This window comes from Myotis brandtii, unplaced genomic scaffold (genome assembly GCF_000412655.1).
Source record: "Myotis brandtii unplaced genomic scaffold, ASM41265v1 scaffold165, whole genome shotgun sequence".
Classification (NCBI taxonomy): domain Eukaryota; kingdom Metazoa; phylum Chordata; class Mammalia; order Chiroptera; family Vespertilionidae; genus Myotis; species Myotis brandtii.
This window is the reverse complement of record NW_005356042.1, coordinates 7,736,785-7,755,008: the sequence shown is the minus strand read 5'-3', so window position 1 is coordinate 7,755,008 and position 18,224 is coordinate 7,736,785. Positions and strand designations below refer to the sequence as shown.

Below are 18,224 nucleotides of genomic sequence, written 5' to 3'. Positions count from 1 at the left end.
AGGGGGGCGATGGGACGACTCCTCCTCATCTGTAATTGCCCCAAGTTCTCTGACTGAAGCTAAAAGCCCATAGGCCAGGAAGCCAGAGACCCAGTTTGGCTCCCACTGTTCTGGGTGTAGGGAAAACCAGGGCAGGCATGAGGTAACACTGAGCCCCCACGGGCACCCCCAAACCATGCTGCTCCTTAAGCCTTCCCACCTATCCCAGCAGGTAACATTGTTGCTGATTTTGCAGGTGAGGAAACTGAGGCCCAGAGAGGTTAGCTAACTTTCCTAAAGCCACACAGCTGTGAGCAGAGGAGCAGGCGCTAGCACAGTGATGGCAAACCTATCACACGCGTGTCAGAGGTGACACGCGAACTCATTATTTTGGTTGATTTTTCTTTGTTAAATGGCATTTAAATATATAAAATAAATATCAAAAATATAAGTCTTTGTTTTACTATGGTTACAAATATCAAAAAATTTCTATAAGTGACACGGCACCAGAGTTAAGTTAGGATTTTTCAAAATGCTGACATGCCGAGCTCAAAAGGTTCTCCATCACTGCCCTAGGAGCATGGGCCACGGGTCGGCCTTCAGCTCTGCGCTGCTCTAGGGCAGCTTGATCGTGGCCTCACCAACACCTGGCAGGACTCCTTCTCACTCTGACTTTGGTTTCTGCCCTTTCCCCGCACCCTCCCCACCCCACCCCACACTCAGCTCCTCCAAACCCAGTTGTCTGAGTCTGAAACTCCTCCGGCCTGATTCTGAGATCCCGCCGGGTCTGGCGTGCTGGAAGTCCAGGTTTCAAGCTCTAGGACAACCTCAGAAAGGATGTCACAGCCAAGCTAAAGAGGGTGTAGTCTCTCAGCTTTCCCCGAAAAGAGGGGGGACATCTGGCCACTCGGGAAATACCCACATCCTGCTGTCCCACCATCTCAATCCCAGGGCCTCCCCACGCCCCCACGAGCTTCAGCACAGGCACCAGGAGACCTAGATTCAAACCCCAGCTCTGCCTCTTTCTAGCTGGGTGGCCTCCGGGGAATCACTTAGTCTCTTAAGTTGTTTGTTAAAAATTAAATAAGATTTTCAATGTGAATGTGTCTCGCCCTCAGTAGTTCCATAAATGCCTATTAAACCTGAAGATGACAATGGCCTCCTTTGATAGAAAGACACTTTATAAGAAAATCAGACAAATTGGTTTTTTTGAAAAAACAAAAAACAACATTTATTTCTGTAAACTGTTTGAGTGCAGATTTTCTTCACAACCCCAACACAGCACAGACTTCCTCCCCCCAAATGAAAGGAGCAGAGAAAAAGAAAAAGAACAATATAAAATGTGCTCATGAAGAACCAACCCAATCTCATCTTTCTCTGAAAAAAAAAAAAACACAAAAACATCATCCTTCGAACGTGTGGTGCAGGCTTGGGATTAAAACCACAGGTGTTCTGGTCCCCCGGGGCCGGGCCGCTGCGCACACAGCCGAGGTGGCAGAGAGGCCGCCCGGCCCGCGCTGTCCCTGCTGTCGGCAGAGGACCTTCCTGAAAGTGAAGAATCGGTTCCAGTTCTGCAGAAGTTCCTGTTCCGCACCCCGGGCCTCTCTCCCTAACGTCCTGGTCGCTTTGGGAGCCTCTGAAGTTAACCCTGAAAGACTCCTGTCTACTCTGGGCTCAGACCTCTGCCCCCACCCCCTGCCACAGTGAGACTTCAGCCAAAAGGGTGGGGGCAGACCCTGTGGCAAAGCTAATGCCAGGCAACGTTTAAGGCAAATCTCCTCCCTTCTCCTTCGGTCTGAGTCAGGCCTGGGCTTTGCACCGCCAAGCCCCATCTCTGTGGCTTAGGCAACTCTGAATGAGGTGGGGGCGGGCCCGGGAGCACACTGAGGTCTGAGCCTGACACGTGGGTGGGTGCGTGTGCTGATGAAGGCCGCGTGGATGATGTGGCTCGGGCACAGCTGCCTCCTCAGCGGGAAGCAGGCGGGCCAGCCAAGGAAAACCGGGGTGGCAGCACTGGCCCAGAAGCAACATGAGGTGGTGGCGGAGGAGGCCAGGCAGGCTAAGAGAAAGGGGTCACCACAGGAGGTGCCTCAGATCTGATGATGTGCATGATCTTGGCATCACAATGATTTTCTTCAGAACAAGAAAGAGAGGGATGAGAGAAAAGAAGAGAAAAGAAAGATGTTCCATGAGCTTTGCGAGAGAGGACATAGCAGGACTCATGAGGGAAGCAGGGAAGGGGAGTGGGTTGCAGACAGGGTGGCGGGTGTTGCCTCTCATTGCGTCTCCTCTCCCTGGTGGGCTGGTGGGCTGGTAGCAGAGGCCACGGTCCCCTCCCCTGGAGAGCAGGCAAATGACTTTGGCAAGGGGCAGGGGGAGGGCTGGATTACTCCGTCTGGGCGTCATAATTGGCTCCCCCGGCCTTCTTGAGCTCGCTCTTGATGAAATCTTCCTCCAGCTCCTTCCGATCACTGATCACAAACTCTTTAGCGAAATTCTGCAAGAACAAAATAAGAGTTCCCTGTAAGAAGGGTCAAGATCTACTACTAAGCATTGCTCAGGCAATACACCAGGAAGTCTTTGCACCTAAAATACTAAGAAATGATAAAAATAAATGGTTTGGCAGAAAATAAACCACACACATGACTAGAGATAAGAAAATGGGTAAAGTCAAGTTACTGTGCAGTCCCAAGACCATGGAGATGGGCCCAGGTCAGATGTGGGTTTGAATTCTGGCTCCGTCATTTTCTGGCTCTTTACCTTGGACAAGTTCCTTCAACACTCTGTGCCTCAGTTGCCTCATCTGTGAAAAATCACTGCTCAGACCTCCTGGGCTGAGTGATCAGCCCAAGAGAATAATAGGAGATGAGGCTGGAAAGGCAGGCTGTTGTGCTGGTAAATGTTTAATACTAGGAGAGAAGGGAAGGGCTGATTTGTAGCTTTTGCCCATTTCCATGGTGTAAATATTCCCACGGTGGTTGATTTCAAGCTACCAACGTGACATCACTGTACATGGAGCTGGGAAGAGACACATGATTGGCTCTCATGAGCTGGTATAAGCTAGCTTCAGGCGTCCCTGGTCACAACGGTGCAGGGCGTCTGGTCCCAGGTCTGTGTGATCAGCCCAGGCACTGAACGCACAAAGTATGTTACTGCATTCATTTAATGAACACCATGCCATGTGATGGGCTATAGTGATAAGCTACATGCAGGTCACTGTGCCCTCTTAGGGTGCACAAGTTTCGACCACCAAAACCCACAGGCCTAGCACACATGAGGTACTCTGTAAATACTAGTGGCATGAATGAGTGAAGCAGGTGACCTGGCTTATCAGATTACTCTGAGCCAGGAGGAATCAATAGTTATTTTACTATGTGGATCATAAGACTTCAATAAACAAAACAATCTCAGGATGGTGACAGACACAGAAAATTTTACCTAAATATAAATAACAAGTCTGAAGGTCAAAAGGTCAACCACAAAAAAAAAATTCCACAAGGAAATAACGTAAACAATGACCACCATTTATTATGCACCTATGTGTACCAGATGCTGCCACACACTGGCAAACTTAATTCTTTTTAAAAAAAAAATTTAAAATATATAATTTTACTAGTATTTATCTCAGAGAGGAAGGGAGAAGGAGAGAGAGAGAGAGATAGAAACATCAATGAGAGAGAATCATTGATCAGCTGCCTCCTGCATGCCCCCTACTGGGGATAGAGCCCACAACCAAGGCACATGCCCTTGACCGGAATCGAACCTGGGACCCTTCAGTCCACAGGCTGATGCTCTATCCACTGAGCCAACCCGGCTAGGGCGGCAAACTTAATTCTTAAAACCCTTTAATATGATCCAACAATTCCACTCCTGGAGATCTACCCAAGAAAAATGAAAGCATATGTCCACACAAACACTTAGACATGAATATTCCTAGAGCATTATTCAAAACAGCCAGAAAGTGGAAGCAATTCAAATGTCCATCAACAGATGAATGGATAAGCAAAACATGACCTATCCACACAATGGAATATTATCATTCAGCCAAAGAAAGGACCGAAGTACTGGTCCATCCTACAACGTAAGTGAACTTCAAAACCATATGCTAAATGAAAGAAGCCAGACATGAAAGACCACATGTTATAGAATTCCATTTATATAAAATGTCCATAAAAGGCAAATCCAGAGACAAAAAGTGGATGAGTGGCTGCCAGGGGCTGGACAGGGAATAGGGAGTGACTGCTAATGGGTCTGAGGTTTTGGAGGGGTGGGGGAGACGATGAAAATGTTTTGGGAGCAGATAGAGGTGGTGGTTGCACAACACTGTGAATGTACTAAATGCCACTGAATTATATGTTTTAAAGTGATTAATTTTACTTCAATTAAAAGAATACACGAATGCAAAAATAAGTCACCACACCTCCAAGAAGAATGGCTAAACTAGGCGAGCACTCAAGGTCAAGTTTTACAGTATAAACACAAACTGTTTGCCAGGTCAAGCCACTAAGAATATGAACAGGGAGGGAGAAGGGGGAGGTTAATATTTATCAAGCAACTAGTATGTGCCAGGCACTGCCTCACACATTTTCTCACTTATGATGAGACCAGCAAGTTGGGCTTGGAGAGATTGTGTAACCATTCCAGGATGACTAAATATCCTCTCTATTCCCTACTGTGCTGCTCGGGGTCTGGGTATGTCATCAGTATGAGTGAACACATGAGCTGGATGTAGGAGCCAGAAAGGGGAACTGAGAATGAATGTGTTTCTCAACCCTGAGCCCCAGCGGTGTGGGGGAGGGGCAGAGGGCAGACCCAGGAGAAGGAAGCCAGCAGCTCACGGTGCCTGTAGAAGGAAGTTCAAAGTCTGGCAGCTCGGTGATAGCTATATATGGCAATCTAAAGCAACGCCAACACTCCTGCTTATGTCTGTTAGCCATTACAAGATTCAGGTTCAAAAGAAGTTTGTTTGATAAGGGCTAAGAAATCTACAGAGAACACAGCCCAACCTAAAGCCACAAGTATATGGGAAATCAAATTATGGCCAAAATAAGGAACAAAACAGGATAACAGAATCTAATAAAAACATAACAATAAATGTAAATGAACAAAATTACCCAGTAACAAAGGCTGTCTCAAGCTACAAAAAAAAGCCACCCCAAACTCTATGCTACATATCAGTGATGTGTTTAAAATCAAAAGATTAGCAAAAACTTATTTTATCAAACAAAAGTGCATAGAAAAGCAATCTCATGCACCCCCACTATGGGGACTAGCACCCGAAGGGCAGGCAGGAGGTGGTCCCCGTAGGCCTCACAGGCCTCCCCCCAATACACACAGATGCTCACGCACCCCCAGAGACCTCAAAGGGGAGACGGTTCTTCCCTTCAGGATGTGGACTCTGGAAAAAGTCCCTGAAAGGTCTGAGTCGACCTAAACCCAACTCAAAAAGACCCTCTCCCCGCTCCAATTCCAGCAGAACGCGCACTCGGACTTGGCAAGGGAGACCCGGCAGCCCAGGCGTGGGCTTCACTGCGGGCTTTAAAATGAGCACAGTGGGCGCTGTGGGCAGCCAGACCCCGACCTGGAGGCAAGGCCGAGACCGGAAGGAGCCAGCAAGGACTTAACCACGTGGAAAACCACAAGGACACATCTGCTTAGAGCACGGCCACCCCCTACCGCCCTCACACCTCACCCTGTGTCCCTGTCCCCGGCACTCTCCCAGGGCCACCAAATGGCTGCTGGGGCAGATGCGGAGGCCCTGCTCCGGGAGGCAGTTCCCTACTAGGAAGGGGACTGTCAGGTCCTGGGACAACACTAACACAGAGGGAATTTCAAATTTTCCAGTGGCCCCTTTGAGAAAAGCGAGAGAGAAATAGATGGCATTACTGCACTAGCGTTTTAGCTAACCCTGTATATTGACAGTGTTGCTATGTTAACATGTGCTCCATGTACAAAGGCAGTAACCAGGTGGGCTACATTCTCTCCCCCACGCTGTCTCACAAGGCCGGTGGTACTGGACACGTGCGGCCCATGGCGACAAGCCAACTCTCAAGTGCTCAGCAGCCACAGGTGGCCGGTGACAGTGCAGGTCTCGACAGAACAGAAGAGCCTGGAAGAACATTAACCCTAAAGCTCTGGAGCTGACTGAGTGGGCAAGGAGGGGCCCCCCGGGGGCTGGAAATGTTCCAGGTCTAGACCTGGGTGGTGGTTTCACGGGTATGCACAAAAATTCAAAACTTGAAAATTCAAAAATTCAGCAATCTGTACACCTGAGATTTGTGCGTTTTCCTCTCTATGTAGGTTATACCTTGTTTAACAAAAAGAAAGGGGAGGGGATGGGGCCGAGCCTCTGAAACCCTGACATGCACCCCCTCATTTGCTAGAGAAGCAACGGGGACACAGAGGTGCATCAGTTCCGCCCAGGGCACACGGCAGCCTCTGGGCGGGACCCAGGTCCTGGCCTTGGTCTCTCTCGGGTCCTCTCTCCCCTGAAACCCACTTCCTGGGCTGCTTCAGACTGTCCTGCCCTCCGCGGCAGCGTATCAAAGCTGTCTAAACCCTCTGTCAGACACTCTAAGCAACATGTGCCTGTCCGGGGACACTGTCCCCTGTGGTTCTAGAAAGATCTCTGTCATGTCCAGGAATGCTGCCTCTGGCTCACAGCTCACAGGCACCGGGGTCTCTCCCTTTTCTGCCACAGCAGGACTTGTCGAAGGAAGAATCCCCATCCAGCTCAATAGGACTCCAAGGTGGTTTGGAAACGCACCATCTTCAGAACACATTTTGTTCCTCAAGTGCACCTGTGCTGTACGAGACAGCTGTCAGTCTGCTTCTGAGGAAGGCAGCTCTAGAGAAGACTGGGGTTAGGAACCGGGATCTACACATAGTCAAGAATCTATTTGCAAAGCTGGTTCAAAAAGTGCATCAATATTTTCCTACCCTTTGTTTTAAATCATCTCTTTAATTATTGTTGTTAATTCTCACCTGAGGATATTTTTCCATTGATTTTTTTAGAGAGAATGGAAGCGGGGGGAGGGGGCATTGAGACAGAGAGAGAAACATCAATGTGAGAGAAACACATCAATTGGTTGCTTCCCGCCCGCACCCCGACTGGGGCTGGGGATCGAGTCTGAAACCAAGTACGTGCCCTTGACCGGAACTGAACCCTCGACCCTTCAGTCCACAGGCCAATGGGGAATCCTCAAAATAACCAAGACGTGACACTGCCATCGCCTTGCCTGTGCAGAGAGAAGATGGCAATCCAGCTGAACACCCCAAAGCTGGGGACAGGGTGAAGCATGGAAGGACAGGGAGGAGGCCTGCTGGGCAGAACTGTCAGGCCTTCTTCCTGGAACTTTAGGTCTACGGTGCATGGCTAACCTATGCAGAGAATGTAGGGGAAGGTCTAGGAAGAAAAATGAGCGGGGAGTCGTGGGCAGGTAAGTCTGTGATTTCAGCAATGCACATTTCTACAAAGCTGGGCCAGGTAGGAGACGCGACCTTCACTGTATCCAAAGGCAATGTGAGCTTATGCACGTCATCCTCCCAGCAAACACGTGCTTACTGAACACCTATTACACGTCAGATACTCTTTCAAGCCCTGGGAAGTCAAAATTCAGGTACTTAGGGGGTAACTCTGAGAGCAGAAGAGAACCAGGGGCTCTTAAAATGCCTGGAAGGAAGCAGCCAATGGCTCTGGGCCCTGGTTTCCATCTCCGTGAATGAAGAGGGCTGGACAACAGGTTTTCCCGGCCCTTTTCCCACCAGTCATCCATGGATTTGCACCAAGATCACGTGGGACAAAGTTCCAATTTGGACACCAGAATGCAAGGAGCAATGGAGAAAACTGGCACAGAAAAGTCAACTTTGGGATCAGAGTTTGGCTTTCATAAAGAGGAAGCTGTGTGCTAGCTGCAGGCCCGTCCCAAACGCTTGCAAAATAGTGCGGGGGATAGAATCTCTTCTCCCACTTGTGAGAGATGGAGCAGGGGGTGGACGAGACACACGCTGGCCACAATAATGCATCTCTTCCCCGAGTGGGCAAAGATTAATTATAAACAATGACCGTGGCGTGCTGAGGAACAGCAGGCGGTCTCCAGCAGCTGGAACACGGATGATCGGATGAAAGTGCACAGCACCAAACCTGCTGGGCACTCAGCTGCCAACCCCTCCTGGGCCTCCTACACTTCCCTCCTACAACCTCTCAAAAGTGCTTCAAAGACCAAGGTTTCAAAAATCCTTCCAGCGAGGTGTAATTTACTCAGAAAGAACAGGTTCTTACAAAAGGCATGAGTCATCACAGAAAAGCGAAAAACAAACATCAAGACGGAGTGGTCTCGTGTCTGACAGATTCAGTAACAAAGGCATCTGTGACACCATCACAGTTCAGGAATGACGAGGCCCAACTTCAAGGAGAGAACAAAGGACAAGAGAGAGGCACGCGCCACATTTCTGATGGACACAGGATAGCCGTCCAATGCAGAGGGAGGACAGGAAGCATGGCATCCTGAAGGATGCTGCGGATAGGTTTGGGCCCACAGCTAATAGGGGCAGCCGTCCATATGCCTCGAATCCTCACCCCTGCAGGGCCACCCACCTCTTCAGCATTTGGGGGACTTGGAATCTGACCCCGGCTTTCCTGACCACTGACTTTTACGGAAGCCCTGACTCCACTCTGCCTGATTCTGACTATGGCTCCATCTACATCAGGGATGGCAAGAAAGTGAGGAACACACTCAACTCTCTCCTCCATATCTATGGCAGACATCACAAATCTATCCTGCACTTTTCCCACTGAGATTAGACTTAACCTCAGAATCCTTCTTAACCCAGAGCTCCAACTAGCCCCTGCTATTAATCAGCTGACAAGCAAGATTAAATCCAGGTTTAGTCCTTTAATTTCTGCCTGGTCAAAATTGTACCTAGCATTTCTTGTTCCTCAGCCATACTCACTTTGGGGAAGTTTTCCCAAAGAAATCATTCAACAATTTTTAAAAAAAAAAATACAACTCATACTCACAGATGTTCACTGTCGGTAAATACCAGACTGTTTTCACTTTCATCAAAAATTGAATAAATAAGTTAATAGTACCCACACTGAACACTTTATATACATCAGACACTTATTATATACAGTATCTCGTTTAGTGTTTACAATTCTTTGAGTTAGATATTATCATCCAAAATTTTCAGCGAGCTTGGTAAAAAGAGCTCTGGAGCACAGGGCTGGCTGCAGGGCTGTGAGTGCCCACACCCCACGTTAAAGAGGTCGCCAATTCCCCACCATCAGGCTTCTGATTCAACGCCCCCTTGGCCTCAGGACTCGCCCCTCCGAACCTTGATTTCCTCTGTACATTGGAGGTAGCAGCAGCACGTGGCTCGTGACGACAAGCCTGGCCCTCCACACACGACACCTGCTCCACCTCGGAGGGGCTCTGTGTTTGTCATCCGGTGGTTTGTGTTTTAAATATATGGCACGAGCACCAGAGCGCCCCATTGCCTGAGCCCAGGCCCAGGCCCTCTCTGGTTCTGTGGAGAATAAGGGCCTTTCCATGAACCACGGGGCTGAAGGAGCATAAACACAAATAGCTGAAACCCTCGGGAGAGCAGTGAGGCGTCTATGGATGGTCCCCAAGTGCTAGGCGACAACTGATGCTTTGCAAGGGGGAGCAGCAGCCCGTAAATCTCATTAAATGGAGGCATGAAGATTCTCCCAGATCACCAACCAGGCTCACCTCTGCTTGCTATTGAAACAAAAGCAGAGCCTCTGGAAATTCCAATCAACCCCATGTCCCTCCCTGAATGGAAACGGCTCCCACAATTTAATTCAGCCCCAAGGGCATTTATTGAAGATGTACTAGCCCTCTATCCTAGGAATATACAGTCTAGAGCAGGGGTGGGCAAACTTTTTGACTCGAGGGCCACAATGGGTTCTTAAACTGGACCGGAGGGCCGGAACAAAAGCATGGATGGAGTGTTTGTGTGAACTAATATAAATTCAAAGTAAACATCATTACATAAAAGGGTACGGTCTTTTTTTTTTTTAGTTTTATTCATTTCAAATGGGCCGGATCCGGCCCACGGGCCGCAGTTTGCCCACGGCTGGTCTAGAGCCTATGTGAAGAGATCCATTTATTCGTGTGTGTGTGTGTGTGTGTGTGTGTGTGTGTGTGTTGTTGTTGTTGTTGTTTTTAGCCCCTGCTGTGTGTTTAGTACATAATAAAATGGCCATAGTGCCTGCCCTCAAGATTACTTTCTAAAGACATTTATTTATAATTTACAATTTGTGGAATCTGGATAAAAAAGTAATTAATTCTGATTGAGGCTGGTAGAATGGGGTCAAGAATTGAGGTTTTGAAGGATGAATAGGAGTTCACCGTTACCAAAATGGAGAAACTCTTTTCACAGGGATTGCTTTTCTTCAGTCCTTCCAACAGCTCTGTGAAAATTTACATTCTCTTTTGCATAAGTGAGAACAGATTCTAGAGGTAAAGTTACTTGCCCAAGGTCCTCAAGCTAACAGTTGATGGAGCTGGAATATCAACCTGGGCATCACTCCCCTTATGCCCATTAACTTTTCTATTTGACACAGCAGCATAAAAAAAAAAAACCCCAAAACAAAACAAAACACTAAGCTACTTTAAAAAGGCTCAACCATCAAGAAAAACTGAGAAGCAGGAAATTTAAAAATAAATATAAAAGGTTTGTTTCCTGCAGAACTTCTCAGAGCCTCTCGTGTGCCATGTGAGTCTACAAAAGCAGAGTTTCTAACATGCATGTGGCCTCAGAACATTTTACTTGGTGCGGGAGGACTTGAGGAAACGTGTAATAAGGTGAGATGATCAAGTTGGGGCTTTGGAACCAGACAGTCTGGGCTCCAGGCAGAGCCCCACCATGTCCAAGTGCTGGGACCTGGAGCAAGTGACTCCACTCTCCCAGGCCCCAGGCTCCTCATCTGTGAAATGGGGATAATGACAGAACCGGCCTGGTTGTGGAGAATAAATGATTTAATACGTGGAAAGTCCTTAAAAGTGTCAGGCACAGCATAGGGACACAACTATTGATATTAATATTACCACACTGGCACACAAAAGTGACCCCACCAGAGGAGTGTTGGGTGCATCTGGCCCTGGGGGGTGGGCTGAGGTCCGGAATTTAAGCCGACCCTGCTCCTGGGTGTAGACGTCATCAGAAGACACGCTAAACCGATCTCTGCACCCCGTCGCCGAAATGCCCATCCTCCTGCCTCCACTGCTTCTTGGAGGAAATACTCTGCTCTTCTCTTTCCCCAACACTGAAAGCTGACACAGGCCCTCCAGTTACTTGGCTCCATGGACATTCATATAATGTTAAAAAAAAAACAAAAACAAATAAAAAGATCATGCGAATAAAGCCATCCTGCAGGGCATCATGGCTGGCTCCCAATCAAGACGGCCGGGCCTGGCGCAGGCAGGTCTTGAACAGTGGCCACTGCACTGTCCCCGTAACCCCGCAGAGGTGCAGGACGACGCGGCGGGCGACTGTCCTCGGCACCAGCCTGGCCCTTCTGTGCGGATGACAGTGGTAGGAGCAGCCATGTGTGCGTCTGTTCGCCACGTTCCCAGGACTCAAGTCACCATCGCCCAGCCCGACTGGCCCGACGGCCTCTAATTTTGTCCTGTTTTCCCCCAGCCACTGACATGGCTCAGTTTCTAGGCCTGGCTCTGGATACAGACTAAAGATACCAATTTATCTACATCAATTTACATTCTCTCCATTTCACACAGAGCATAAGGATGTGGGCATAGAGCTTCTATTACAATAAAAACCAATCCACTTATTCTTCATGTGGAAATCATGGCAAAAGGCAGCTGGGAAAGTGATCCAGTCCCCAAAACATGGGATCCAGAATAGCTCAGAGGACATCTGGTCCAAGTCCCCATTAAACAAAGGGAAAAGCATACACACCAGCCAGGATCAGCATGATTTTAGTAACTGCCAAAATTGTTATGCCAGCAAAATTGACCCTCTGTGACTTAAATGGCTATATTTGCAACCGTAGTATAAATGTGAGGTTTTATAATAGCTTCAGGTAATAAACCCTTTTAAATGCATACGGGGAAATGCAAAAGGTAATGGTCAAAACATTATATTGCACCTGCAGTTCAAAACGCATCCCAGCTCCCCCACTGGAGTGGACATCTGTGCTTTTCATCTACATACCAGAATCCTTTTAACTGGAATCAGGCCAGAGCTGCCAATCACGAAGCCCTACCTCCCTGCCCCACAGGATGTGCATGTGACCTAAGGTGGGCCAGTCAGGGCTATATGAAATGATTGACACTGGGGAATGAGGGCTCTCTCTTCCCCTGGGCTCAAGACCCAGAAGAACCATCATGCCTGGACCATTTCTCCTTCTGTACAGAGGCCACCTGAGGCCAACCCAGAGAAAAGAGAGAAGAAAGGAAAATACTGCCTCAGCCCCAGATCCAGCCACACCTAAAGCCAGCAGCCCCTGCACTCCCCAGGCCACAGAGCCAGACTTTCCCTTTTTGCTGCAATGTAAGTGAGTCTGCCAACAAAATAATTAGAACCAATACTCCCAACTGAAGGTTCCCACCCAAAAAAATCATATTTCCCCAAATCACCCTCATTCACTGGCCCACTTAACCAAACTGAGAAGAGTTCTAAATTAAAAGGAACTCAGCCACCCTAACAGGTTTGGCTCAGTGGATAGAGCGTCAGCCTGTGGACTGAAGGGTTCCAGGTTCCGATTCTGGTCAAGGGCATGTACCTTGGTTGCGGGCATATCCCCAGTAGGGGGTGTGCAGGAGGCAGCTGATCGATGTTTCTCTCTCATCGATGTTTCTAACTCTCTATCCCTCTCCCTTCCTCTCTGTAAAAAATCAACAAAATATATTAAAAAACTAATGATAAATAAATAAATAAATAAATGGAACTCTGCCAAAGGCTAACGGGTACAGAGCTTGCTGTGGGGGTGATAAAAAGTTCTGGAGCTAGACAATGGTGATGATCGCACAACACTGCAAACGTACTTAATGCCACTGAATTGTATGCTTCAAAATGGCTAAAACGATCCATTTTGTGTTGTTGTATTTTATCAAGACAATCTGCAAGATTCAAAGCACTGCCCTCCTGGACGTATCCTGGCGAACGTTCTCTCCCTGCTTGCTCCCTTTTCTCCTGGCCACCCGGCTGGCCGACGAGGAGAGCTAAGTGTGGATGGCAGAGTTCAGCAGGAGACGTTGGCCAGGGAACATGCATTCCATTGCATTTTTCATTCTGCTGCCATAAAGGAGACTCCCCGCCTCCGAAAGATGGTTAACCATTAAAACCACTTACTGAGCATTTACTATGTCCCAGGCCTGGTGCTAACCCTTTCAGAAGGTCATCTGACAACCCGGACCTTTTAAAAATGATCATCATGCCTATTAATTCTGGAACCCCGCCTCCTGAAAATGTATTCCAAGGAAACAATTCACTGGGAGAGAGGAGGAAGCTGTGTGTATTAAAATGTTGGTTGAAACATTCCTTATAAAAATAAAAATGGGAAGCAACTCAAGAGGCCAACAGGGGAACACTTAGTACATCACAGTGCACTTGTGAAACGGGCAGCCAGCCACCATTACAGAGGCTCTGCAGTCGCATAATTTATGCAATTATGTTAAGTAAAAAAAAAAAAGAAGCCAACTAGAGCGTGATTTGCAGGCTGTGACTGCATCAATGCACAGAGGTGGGGAGCTCGCCCACACAGCTGGTAGGGAAGATGGAAAAATAGGCTGAGATAATGGAATGATAGGAATTTTTGTCTTTCTTACTATTTTTTAAATAAAAGCCTTATTTTGGGACAATTTTCTATTTACAGAAGAGTGGCAAGAGACTGTACCGAGAGTTCTCATATACCCTGCACCCCAATCTCACAATTGTTAGCATCTTGTGTTACTGTATGCTCGTCACAACTAAGAAGCCAGAATTGGAACATTTCTGTAACGAAACTCCAGACTTCACCCCATTTCCCCAGGTTTTCTGTACCAGGAGCCAACCCAGGATACCACGTGGCATGCAGCCTATTTGTGTGTGTGTTTTGTTTTGTTTTACAATCAATGGCTTTGGGTATATTCACAGATGTACAATCATCCCCACAGTCAATTTTCGAATCTTTTCATCATCTGAAAAAGAAACCCCTGAGAAATCATTTTGCAAAATGGAGAACCCTTTGGTAAGGAGAGCTCTCTCTCAAGTCAGCTCCCTTCCCTTCGTTTTTCTTTCTGGAATTCAGAGTTTCTTTTCTCAGCATGATGCCACGCCCTAGCCCCAACCTTGGAAGTTTCCAATACCGTCAATTTTCATTATGTCCAGAATGGAAAGAAACTTTACAATAGAGAGCTCTACAGGGAGAACTGCTCAGAAGCCCGGAGACAAAACCAAGGGCACACCCGCCTGTCCCCGCTTCCTTTCAGTCAAGTAGGGACTTGGAATAAGTCAGCCCTGGCCAGTGCCCAGCTACCCAGTCTAGGAGTCTGTGCCATTGCTGAACCTTTGCCATTCTATAGCCACCAAAATTATCATAAAGCCCCCGCTGGCCCTCCTAATGACATGTATTCATTCAAAAAGTGTTATTGAGTACGTACTGTGTGCCAGGCACTGTTCAGAGAGGGCACGCATGACTTCTCACCTTGGGTCCTCATGGCCCCCACTGGAAGTCAACCAGGCTCAGTCATGATCCAAACGGGCAGTGGCCGCCACTTCAGCCATCTCTCCAGCCCCTTCTCCACCAGCCATCTGCCCCAACCTCAAAGGTGAACTGCCAGCCGCTACGCTGCCAGTGGGTGATAGTGTCACAAGCGCAGTTACCTGCCTCCTACTCCGCACCCTGGAAACAATGGTAGCATTCCCCAGTGGTTCAGAGACAAAGCACAGCTTGCTGAAGTCCCAGCTAAGTCACAGACCCGGGGCCAAATCTGCCCTCTCTGTCCCTGCTGGGTGTGACTCCCAGATCCAGAAGGAACACAAGGCCAATTACCTGCACGACCTCCTTCACCAGGGTCTTGTCTGTGCCGGTCTTGGCTCGCTGCAGCCCACTGACGTTCTCGCCGATCCATGTGATGAGGGCGAACTTGGACCTCTTGCTCATGGCGTCTCCGGTGGTGAAGCGTACAAAGGCGAACAATCGGATGTCATCTGAGACCAACAGCAACAAGAGGGCACAGGGCTCAGTTAAAACACCCCAAAAACACACCTCCGAGGAGGGGCTATAAGTCACAAGTGCACCCCGATTGTGCGACAGGGGCCCCACACTGACCTTGGCCAACATTCTGTCATTTGATCCTGACAACAGCACCCAGGCTTTGATGCCCATTTCACAGATGGGAAATGGAGGCTCACAGGGGTCACCTGACACTCCCAAGGCCGCAGAGGCCATTGGAAGCCACGCTGGATGGGAACCCAGCCTCTCTGGCTGCTACACCTGCAACCCTCCCATCCCTCATACAGTCAAAGCTCAAGCTCTGCATCTCACTCAGGGAGAAGTTCGTCAGCCTTTGACTAGGAATGGGAGAGCCACGTGGAGATGGGAACCAGGCTGGGGGAGGGTTGGCCTGGGATACAGCCCTGGGCCCTCTGGCCATGTCTAGCTTATGGCTGGACAAGTAGGCAATTAAGAATTCTTAATATTCTCAAGAAAAAGAAGAAGAATTATTAATATTCTTCCATTAGCTGTGTTCTGCTTGTTGCAGCTTATATATTCATTTCTATAAAATGACTCTCGGGGCTATTGTGTTCCATTGTTCTACATTTCCATTTCATTTCATTACCACACTTTTCTCATTATCGTCACTTTAGAATCTCTTCCAGCCAACCATGCTAAGTTCCCCAGCCACCACTCTCGGCATTACCAAAGTATTCTCAAGTTTTTAGAGTCCCGTGTGGTGTGTACGCGTGTGCGTGCGTGTGTGTGTGTGTGTGTGTGTGTGTGCGCGTGTGCGTGCGTGTGCGTGCGTGTGCGTGTGTGTGTGTGTGTGTGTGTACGCCCCACTAGGATAGACTAGAATCGCTCCACCTCTGCGCTCCTGGCACTCAGGGCTGATCACTCTGTGGTGGGCACCCTGGGCACTGTAGGATGTTGAGCAGCACCCTGGCCTCCACCCACTAGAAGCCAGTATCACCCCTCCCCAGCCCGTTATGACACCAAAAACAGGTCCAAACGTTGCCCAATGAATTTCTAGATACAGTTTATGTCCCCACTTAATCGGATCCTTTGTGTTTTCCACTGAAATTCGGTGCATTTCATTGAGAAATCACATATTCTTGCTCTGCTTAATCCCTAAATAGTTCATATTTTAACTGTACTGATCAGTGAGATCTCATTATGGTCCCTACCTGGCCAAGGCTGGCACATGGGATGCTATTGGTTTGGGTCATTCATCTGTACCAGCCGCTCTGCTCAGCACTGATGCTCTTCATGGCTCTTAGTTGTTAGCTTTAGGATCTCTCGGGGACCCACTGACAGTGCCGAGCTGTGCTTCTCCAGCATCCGTGTACATTCGAATCGTGGGGGTCTCGCTAAAACAGATTCTGATTCAGCAGATCTAAGGTGGGGCCCTGGGGTCTGCATTTCTAACTGGAGCCCAGGTAATGCTGATGCATTTGAGGTGTTTAATCTATTTGTCTTTAAATCAAGGTGCCTTTCTTCCTATAATCTTTCTGGGTGCCTCCTTGCCGAATCCCACACAATGTATAGGTTTATACTGAGATACTGAGACCATCAGCCCGCTGAGAGTCATGGAGACACAGTGTGGAGCTGATCAAGTTCATTGCCTGGTTACTGCCTCAACGCCCAGCACTGTCAGACAACAACTCCACCGTCTCATAGGAACCCATCTGTCCCAGGGAAGCTAAGAAACAGTTCTCAGCAGTCCAGACTCCTGACGCAGCCTCTACAGTCCAGGCCACAACGCTGATTTCTCAAAGGAAACATCCATCATGATGACCATTCACGCTGGCACAGCATCTCTATTTATAAAGCACATTTGTTTTACTAGTTCACTTGGTCTTCATACGATGCTGTACAGTGGGTGATGGGGGGGGGGGACTGTCATCACCTTCATCAACATCCAAATCACCGTTTGACAGATAAGGCTCGGAGTCCTGGGGTTCACCCAAAGTAACATACTAATAATGACAGAGCTGGACTTGAGGCCAAGGACCGGGATAACTCAGGTGCGTCTGCCCACTGGCCACGGAAATCCAGTGGGCGCCCATCGTGGGACCTGACCGTGGGGGTGAGTGGATGACAAGGCCATGGGGACAGAGAAGAAAGGATGGTCTCAGGGACACTTCACAGGCCAAATCCACAGGATGTGGTGACCATCCAGCCATGGGAAGCAAAGAAGGAGTCCAGCAGATTCCCACAGGAGGGAGGCCCTTGTCTCTTACCCCAAAGACCCTGACTTAGTCCCCTGACATCTGAGCCACAGCTGCCTCATCTGTAAAATGAGGTGATGTTTTTTGGTCCTTCTCACTTTTTTTCCTTTATGAAAGTAAAAGTCCATAGCATAAAATTCACCATTTTAACTATTTTAAAGCATAAAATTCAGTGGCATTTAGTACAGTCACAATATTGTGTGGTCATCAGCACTGTCCATTGCAGAACATCTGCATCACCCCAAAAAGAAACCCCATCCCAGGACCAGTCACTCCACGCCCTCCTCCCGTCCCTCAGCAGCACCAATCTGCCCCCGTCTCCGGGTTGGCCTGTTCCGGACATTTCTCACAGATGGAGTCACACACCATGTGGCCTTTTGTGTCTGACTTCTTTCACTCAGCATGTTTCCAAAGTTCATCCACATTGTGGCATGGTCAGTCCTGCATTCCTTTCATGGCTGAATAATATTTCATTATATGGATATGCCACAATCTGTTCACCCGTTCATCTGTTGGTGGACATTTGGGATGATTGCAAATGGTGATTTTATACCACCCTCAGGAGTGGGTCATGAGGATTCAATGCAAACGCTGTGAAAGCTGCCTGGGTGTCAGGCCTCCGACATGGTAGAATCTTCCCCCAGATTTTAGGAAATGAGGCTGGTGGGACTGAGGAACTGAAATTCACGCAGCCACATGAGGCTGGTGCAGACAGCGTGGGGGTGAGCTGCCGAGCATTTCCCAGCAGTCACGGCTGTTTGGGAAGCCAGCGCATTGTTTTGAGTAGTGTTACTGGGGGGGGGGGGGGGGGGGGGGGGGAGGCC

General features: G+C 48.6%; 1 protein-coding gene across 1 annotated transcript in view; it reads right to left on the bottom strand.

Annotated features, from left to right (window-relative positions):
• Positions 1-1,784: 1,784 nt before the first annotated feature.
• COTL1 (coactosin-like F-actin binding protein 1) overlaps positions 1,785-18,224 on the bottom strand; it is a 40,443-nt gene continuing 24,003 nt past the window's right edge. Inside the window, exons 3-4 of the mRNA XM_005862550.2 lie at positions 15,002-15,159; positions 1,785-2,476 (exon numbers count right to left, since the gene is read on the bottom strand). Of these exons, the coding sequence (XP_005862612.1) occupies positions 2,366-2,476; positions 15,002-15,159 (269 nt within the window). The 3' untranslated portion in view covers positions 1,785-2,365. The remainder of the gene's footprint in view (positions 2,477-15,001; positions 15,160-18,224) is intronic.